At 40.3% G+C, this 9,479-nt stretch overlaps 1 protein-coding gene across 1 annotated transcript in view; it reads right to left on the reverse strand.

Moving 5' to 3' along the window:
* LOC115230806 (contactin-3) overlaps window positions 1-9,224 on the reverse strand; it is a 47,434-nt gene extending 38,210 nt beyond the window's left edge. Inside the window, exon 1 of the mRNA XM_029800933.2 lies at window positions 8,797-9,224. Within this exon, the coding sequence (XP_029656793.1) occupies window positions 8,797-8,872 (76 nt within the window). The 5' untranslated portion in view covers window positions 8,873-9,224. The remainder of the gene's footprint in view (window positions 1-8,796) is intronic.
* Between the last annotated feature and the right edge of the window lie 255 nt (window positions 9,225-9,479).

Genomic DNA, 9,479 nt, shown 5'->3' on the forward strand with positions numbered 1-9,479 from the left:
TCACACATATATATACATACACATACATACATACAATACACACACATGCACATGCATATATGTGGAAGAAAAGCTCGATGCTATGTATGTTTAATCCTCGTATAATTATAGTCTTATATAGAAGGAGGTGCATATATGCAACGATGCATACATAAATCTATAATTTAAGTGTTTTTATGCGTTACACTGCACGTGTCGGTTGCTATGTGACCAAAGACTCGTGTTGTGTGTATATATTTCTGTATATATATATATATATATATATATATATATATGCATAGCAGTGTGTATACACATATTCCTTTATGCTTTTATACATGCGTTTGCCTGCGTATAAAGACATTTATCTCGTACACTTATATCCATAATTTTACACACAGACACACAGACACACAGACACACACAACACACACACACACACACACACAGATATGTAAACATATATACATTGATATATGATCGCTGATTTATTTGCCGGTGAAACATGATGTTGTAGGCAAGACAACGTGCAATGAGATCCGCCAGAACGATATTCCTGAGGCCACAGTATTGTAGAGGCCATATCCACTCATAAGAGAAAGAGTACTAGTGGGATGTCTATGTGGGGAAGGCCTCAATAAAATGCAAAGATAATAGACCAGACATAGTAATTTGGGATAGAGACGAGAAACTCTGTACTGTAGAGGAAATGAGCTGTTCAGCTGATGCCAACATAAAGCTAAAAAGAAAACGCTGAACTATTGAGAAATTTACAGCTACTCTACCCAGATTAGATTTATACCCGTAATTAGCGAGGTACAAGGATATGTAATAAACTGCCTTAGCAACCAACTTGTGAAATTAGGCTTCTCAAAACCTGAAAGAAGAATGCTAATTAGAAGATTGCAGATTCAAGCCATCGATGGAACTGTTAAAATATATGAAACTTTGCAAAAGTTTTGTATAAATGAACATATCGAGGCATGCCAGTAGATGAATGAGAATGCATGCATAAAACATCAACATTTGTTCTGACTCCGGGTATTGCACATGTGCACACAAACATGCACAACTGCTGTTGATGCAGTTCAGATTCCTTTGAGGAGGAGACTTGGATCTTGGGGCATTTTCCGATGCTCTGGCGTTTTCCTCAATCTATCGCCCTCACCGGGGATCGAACTCAGAAGATATGACACAATTAAATACTGCAATGTATTCTGTTGGCTTCTCTAACCGTTTTGCCATCCAATAACATCAGAGTTCTCTCTCTCTCTTCTCTCTCTCAACACACACACACACGCACATACACGCACAAACAAACAAACACACACACACACACACACACATCTAATCACGCACCCATGTATGTAGGTGTATGTACTGATAACACGTATCTATCTATCTATCTATCTATCTATATCTATCTATCTATCTATCTATCTATCTATCTGTCTGTCTGTCTGTCTGTCTGTCTGTCTGTCTGTCTGTCTGTCTATCTATCTATCTACCTGTCTGTCTATCTATCTATCTATCTATCTATCTATCTATCTATCTATCTATCTATCCATCTGTCTATCTATCTATCTATCTATCTATCTATCTATCTATCTATCTATCTGTCTATCCATCTGTCTATCTATCTATTTACATATATATGCACATATGTACAAATGTATAAATATGCATGCATATTATGTATATATATATATATATATATATATATATATATATATATGTGTATATTACGTATATATATATTGTGTATACATTATATACATATGTATAACATGTATAACATCTATAATATACGTCTATATATATTTGTAATATATACATACATATATAGTATGCATGTATGTATATATGCACACGAGTAAACATTATTACGTGTGTGCGTCTGAGCTCGCGCGTGTGAGTGTGTGTGTGTTTGACTATAAAGTGTCAGCGATGTAAAGCGAGGTCTCCCCCATTTACAACAAAAACATTGTAATTGTGTGTAATTTCCCCATTCAGCCTCCATTTTGAAAGAACGGAGTCCATCTTGATTGTACAACAAACGTTTGTTGTCCACCGTTCAATAAATAATATATGACCTCTGTGTATATGTGTGTGTGTGGGTGTGCGTGCGTAAATGTATGCATGAGTGTGTTCGACTGTGTGTGTGTATGTTTATGCCGTTCTTTATCCGTTTCTGTGCGCATTTCTGCTCTGTGCATGTTGTGTGTTTCTAAGCGTCGCATGCGTGTATGTATGCATGTTTTTGTAAGTTTTAATGCGGATATGTGCGTACGTGAGTATTTTGTGTATGTGTGTGCAGGATGTGTGTGTATGTGTATGTTTATATAAATGTGTGTATATGGGTTGTTATTGTTATTGTCACTCCTCTTCTCATACGTCGGTGCGTCACTGTGGCTTGTTTGTTGTTGTTGTTGTTCGTATTATTCGTCGAAACCTCAACGGTAATTTTATTGTTGCATTTTTTATTAATGGTCGTCGTCTTGTTGTCGTTGTTGTTATTGTTAATAGAAGTATTGTTATTGCTGTTAATGTTATTGCTGTTAATGTTATTGCAAGCCCTGTTTCTTCCGCTAAAACAATATTGACCAAACCACAGCTAAACGGGAAGACGAGTCAAAAAAAAACCGAACGCCACTAAATAATTTCAATTCTTGTTTGGCGCTAATTTCCCTCATTCAAAGTTTTTGTCTTATTCGTATTTTTTTTTTCTTTTTCTTTTTGAAACTGAAGAATAGCAAAAACCATACTCTGCTATTCTTGATGCCCAGTCTGATCTAGACATCTGTTGGTCACTATCTCAGACTAGACCTGTGTCATTGAAGTGACCAATGTCCAGTCTTAACATCTGTAGGTCGATGTCGCCAAGAGTAGTTACATGACAACCCCCACGACCACAACCGCCACCGCCACCACCATTATCACCACTGAAACCTTTACGTTTTGGGCCCTTGACCTGCTACAAATAACAGTCACACAAGCAGAGACGGAACGTTACATCATGTCATCCTACAGACTCCAGAAAAAGACGGGATGGTCATTGCTGGAATGCCTTTTAATATACGTTCACTTCATCAGAGATGAGATGGAGCTCATGAAAAAGAACAAACACAGCAACAACAGAAATAAAAAGTTTCTGAATAGAGTCGAAGGGCAGGAATTTTGGGGGAAGGGGGTTGATCGATTGTAGAAAGTGCGTAACTGGTACGTTAACTATAATGGCCCCCGAAAGAATGAAAGATAAAGTCGACCACGACGGGATTTGAACTCAGGATGTAAAGAGTTGGAATGAAATGGCGCAAAGCATTTTGTCTGAGGCCCAAACGATTCCGCCAATCCACCACCACCACAGAAAACAAAAATAACAACAATAATGGTTTAAAAATTTGGCACAAGGCTAGCAGGGTTTGAGGGGAGGGGCAAGTCGACTACATCGACCCCCAGTGTATCACTGGTATTTATTTTATCAACCCCGAAAGGATGAAAGGCAAAGTCGACTTCGGCGGAATTTGAACTCAGAATGTAAAGACGGACAAAATGTCGCTAAGTGTTTTTGTCCGGCGTGTTACCGATTCTGCCAGCTCGCTGCTTTTTAGCAACAACAACAATAGCAACAAGACGAATAAAACTTTAACCTAAACACGCTGTCCAAATATTTACCATTGTCATTAATCACGATATTCTGTTTGGCCCAGATTGATATATACACATATATACACAATCATACATACAAATAGACTATTTCTAAAAATAGCAACCATCCTTGCAAAACATACATACAAGACTGGAGACGAAGAAAAAAGTTTGGTCATTCTCCTAAAATTCTTATAAAGAATTATGTTTTCTGATGAACTTTTGTCAAAGCAACACACACTTTCTCCTATCAAATCCTGTCCACAAATTCTTTCTGTATATTTGCTTATAAACAATCATGATTTTTGATGAACTTATAAACAATTATGAATTTATTTTACTGCCTATCTTGAACTCTATTACGTAAACTGTTAGAACACAAAGCCTCTCTTAGCAATTTCTTATCGTTGTCAAAGACTCTACCACTGTATTTTAATACATCTACGTTAAATAATTCTTAACACTGCAAAGACTACACAAAGCCTTACACTTTACTTTTGAGAATCTTTTTTGAAAAAAATGTGAAACCGGTCAAGTCAATAAGCATCTTTAAAAGACCTCAGCATTTTAAAATCCTCTCCCCTATATATTTTCACTCGTGTGTGTGTGTGTGTGTGTGTATGTGTGTGTGTGTGTATATATATATATATTTCTTTACTGCCCACAAGGGGCTAAACACAGACGGGACAAATAAGGACAGACGAACGGATTAAGTCGATTATATCGACCCCAGTGTGTAACTGGTACTTAATTTATCGACCCCGAAAGGATGAAAGGCAAAGTCGACCTCGGCGGAATTTGAACTCGGAACGTGACGACAGACGAAATACAGCTACGCATTTCGCCCAGCGTGCTAACGTTTCTGCCAGCTCGCCGCCTTTATATATATATATATACATACACATATATCCAATCTCTCTCTCTCTCTCTCTGTATATATATATATATATATATATATATATATGTATGTATGTATATACATAGATACATACAGACGTACATACACGCACACACACACACACGCGCACGCACTCACGCATACACACATACACACGCTCACTGACACACAATCACAATCGCAGACACACGCAATCACACACACATAAACACACGCAAACACACAAACACAGGTAACACAGAGACTCGAATACAAACACACACATGCATTCGCCAACACACACACACACCCACAGACACACACATACACTCAAACACTGGCGCACAAACACATAGACACAATCACACACAGACACACACTTACTCCCCCACGCCACACACACAGTGCACCAAAGTGGAAGTCTGGTGAGGGTTGTGAACAATTGAAACACAGATGAACGAGGGCAGAAGATTAAAGCAGCGTAGCCTGGTGGTTAGAGAGTTGGGCTCACGATATTTAGGTCTGGGGATCGATTCTCGAACAAGACGATATGTTGCGTTCTTGAGCAAGACACTTCATTTCACTTCCGCTTCAGTTTCATTCAGTTGTAAATGAGTACCATCAACAGCTGGGAAGTTAACCCTGCGAGGCACTGGGGTACCATCCAGGGTAGGACGAGTTTCGTCATCTTAGAACGCGTTGCCTTCTGCCTGTCCTGTGTATCGCACAAGGCATTTTCCCCTGGGGTCCAGGTTTAATCTATGGTACACAGTGTGGAGGCGCGTGTCTTGGTGGTTAGACTAATTGGCTCATGATTGCAAGGTTGTCAGTTCGATTCCCGGCTTTGCATCATGTCCTTGCGGGAGACGCTTTATTTTACGTTGCTCCAGTCCATACAGTTATACCTGTAATTCAAAGGGGTCATGCTGAATCTCCTTGAGAATTATGTTAAGCTTTGGTGTGTCTGTGGAATACTCAGCCACTTACGTGTTAATTTCACGAGCAGGCTGTTCTGTTGATCAACTGGAACACTCATCGTCGAGGTCGACGGAGGACCAGTTTTATGGTGCACATTCCCCATTTTTTTTTTCAACCATCAGAGTAACTTGGAACTTAGGAAAGGGTCAATTGAAAGTCTAAAAACAAACGAAGAACCTTATAAAAATGCTTTGGACATGCAAACGGTCAAACCTATCGGAGACCCGGTGACCATCAGCCTCAGGACCCAACTGAACTCAAGGCAAACCTTTTTCTCATTCCTTTCTTACGACTGGAGCTAGTTATTTCGGTGAAGCAGTGGCTTCACCAGTTGACATCCGGTGTTGGTTTATCTATGTTCTCATAACTTAGCAGTTACTCTTTTACTCTTTTACTCTTTTACTTGTTTCAGTCATTTGATTGCGGCCATGCTGGAGCACCGCTTTTAATCGAGCAACTCGACCCCGGGACTTATTCTTTTGTAAGCCCAGTACTTATTCTATCGGTCTCTTTTGCCGAACCGCTAAGTAACGGGGACATAAACACACCAGCATCGGTTGTCAAGCAATGCTAGGGGGACAAACACAGACACACAAACACACACACGCATATATATATATATATATACATATATACGACAGGCTTCTTTGAGTTTCCATCTACCAAATCCACTCACAAGGTTTGGTCGGCCCGAGGCTATAGAAGAAGACACTTGCCCAAGGTGCCACGCAGTGGGACTGAACCCAGAACCATGTGGCTGGTAAGCAAGCTACTTACCACACAACCACTCCTGCCCAATTTCTAAAACAATAAGTACTGGATTCAATCTGTTCGACTAAACACCTACAGCATGGCCGCAGTCTGGTGACTGACTCAGTTAAAAGATAAAAAGAAGAAATTGAAACCGTACAAATCGAGTGCGAGCACCGCATTAACCGAGGGACAGCTACACAAACAGAAAAACTGGAAAATCAGACGCTGGGACGGATATCTAAGCCTTGTGGTTGTTTAGTATAAATCCGTCCTTAACAAGCAAAACTATGTTGACAGGAGATCCAGAAATGACCACCCTGTCAGTGTTTCTCCACCGGGGACCACATGACCTTTGGGGGACCACATGACCTTTGGGGGACCACATGACCTTTGGGGGACCACATGACCTTTGGGGGACCACATGAAATTTTGTTGCTAAAATTTATCTGCAATAAATGGGTTATAATTCCACAAAACACAAAATATTTGAACATTTCTTAAAATACAATTCCTAATAATATAAAAATATAAAAGGGTTTTTCGGACAAGGAATAATTAGGAGGGTCCACTCGAATAAACTCGGGATCAAAGGGGTCCGCGGGCAAAAAAAGGGTTGGGAACCACAAATCTATATCAAATGTATCCTTTCATTTTATTTGGGAAGACAGCGATTTGAAGGAGATTTAGCTGATGTGTTTAGCAGTCTGAACGACCATGTAGACGTAGATATATGAATGGATACGTGTGTATACGTGTGGAGGCGCAATGGCCCAGTGGTTAGGGCAGTGGAGGCGCAATGGCCCAGTGGTTAGGGCAGCAGACTCGTGGTCGTAGATACGCGGTTTCGATTCCCAGACCGGGCATTGTAAGTGTTTATTGAGCGAAAACAGGTAAAGGTCTACGAGGCTCCGGAAGGGGTTGATGGCGAACCCTGCTGTACTCTTTCACCACAACTTTCTCTCACTCTTTCTTCCTGTTCCTGTTGTACCTGTATTTCAAAGGACCAGCCTTGTCACACTGAATATCCCCGAGAACTACGTTAAGGGTACACGTGTCTGCGGAGTACTCAGCCACTTGCACGTTAATAAATGAGCTGCGACGTCACAGGTGCCAAGCTGTGTCGGCCCCTTTGCCTTTCCCTTGGATAACATCGGTGGCATGGAAACGGGAGGCTGGAATGCATGGGCGACTGCTGGCCTTCCATAAACAACCTTGCCCAGACTTGCGCCTCGGAGGGTAACTATCTAGGTGCAATCCCATGGTCAGTCATGACCGAAGGGGGGTCACAACAACGTGTACGTGTGAGTATATATAATAGTGTGTGTGTGTATGCGTGTGTTATAACGTAATTGTTAAAGTTGATAACTTTCGCAATAAGTTTAATATCAACAAATTAACTCTGATGTTACATTACTACAGAGGTAAATCGCACGGGCATACACACACACTTGCATACACACACACAACATGTATATACTTACATGTACTCACACACATATATGTATGTTTATACATAAAAATGTATATCTGTACATACATAAGAACATACCGCATAGAGACATATACATACATGCACACACACATATATATTATATATAGATGCACATATACGTGTACATATCTATAAGTGCGTGTGTGTATGTGCAGCGCACGAATGTATACATAATACACACACGTATATATTTATGTGGCTGTGTGGTAACTAGCTTGCTTACCAACCACATGGTTCCGGGTTCAGTCCCACTGCGTGGCACCTTGGGTAAGTGTCTTGTATTATAGCCTCGCACCGACCAAAGCCTTGTGAGTGGATTTAGTAGACGGAAACTGAAAGAAGCCTGTCGTATATATGTGTATATTATATATATATATATATATATATATATGTGTGTGGTGTGTGTGTGTGTGTGTGTGTGTGTGTGTGTTTGTGTTTGTTACCCCATCATCGTTTGACAACCGATGCTGGTGTGTTTACGTCCCTGTAACCGACCAAAGCCTTGTGAGTAGATTTAGTAGACGGAAACTGAAAGAAGCCTGTCGTATATATTTATATATATATGTATGTGTGTGTGTGTTTGAACGTCTGTGTTTGTCCCCCTAGCATTGCTTGACAACCGATGGTGGTGTGTTTACTTCCGCGTAACTTAGCGGTTCGGCGAAAGAGACCGATAGAATAAGTACTGGGCTTACAAAGAATAAGTCGTGGGGTCGATTTGCTCGACTAAAGGCGGTGCTCCAGCAAGGCCACAGTCAAATGACTGAAACAAGTAAAAGAGTAAAGGAGTATATACACACACACGCACGCACACACTAAAAGCATCACCACAACCAGCAACAACAACAACAGCAACATCAACAGCAAATGCAAACGTCAACACATTTTCCTACAAAGTTTTGCATCGACAAAAACAAGACAACCCCGACTCGATGACGATGTCGGAGGCGTTGGCGATGTTAACGCTCTGACGTGGGGGTCGAGCCTGGCTGTGGACAAACCACCGGGTCTGCTATAGTATTAATAAAAAGGGGACAGGTGAACAGGGAGACAGTGAAACCCTTCTTACCTGCTGTATGTTGGTTAATGATCCACAATAAAAGAGGTAACACCAGCACAGCTAACGCGCGTCGACTGTACTCCATCGCTTCTCCTGTATACACTGTCGCTATACTAACCGGCTCGGCTCGGCTTGTCTATATATATATAGATGTATATATAGATGTGTGTGTGTGTGTGGCTGTGAGTGCGCGTGTGTGGCTGTGGATGTGTGCCTCTCTCTATATATTAGTGCAAACTCATTTGTACGCGTATCGTGTGTACATTTATATTATATTACTTGCAAATCCGGGTGTATATATCTGTGTTTATGTTTGTATAGGGGCGGAGTGGACTTCTGCGAGCGTTTCGCGTTTATGTGCATCAATGCACGCGCATATGTGGAAACTGTTTAATCTAATATACATGCTAGACGTACATGTTCTCTATAATATATAATGTGTTGATATATATATATAATATATATATATATATATTATATATATATATATATTATATATATATATATATATATTATATATTATATACACGCACACAAAACACTCGTATTATATTACTAGCCGGTTCTGTGTGCGTGTGTGTGTGTGCGTATGTGTATATATATATATCTTGTATATGTGTGTGTATTTGTAAGCGTAACACTTTACTCTCTCTCTCTCTCTCTCTCTCTCTCTCTCTCTCTCTCTCTCTCTC

Source organism: Octopus sinensis, unplaced genomic scaffold, assembly GCF_006345805.1.
Source record: "Octopus sinensis unplaced genomic scaffold, ASM634580v1 Contig16426, whole genome shotgun sequence".
NCBI lineage: Eukaryota > Metazoa > Mollusca > Cephalopoda > Octopoda > Octopodidae > Octopus > Octopus sinensis.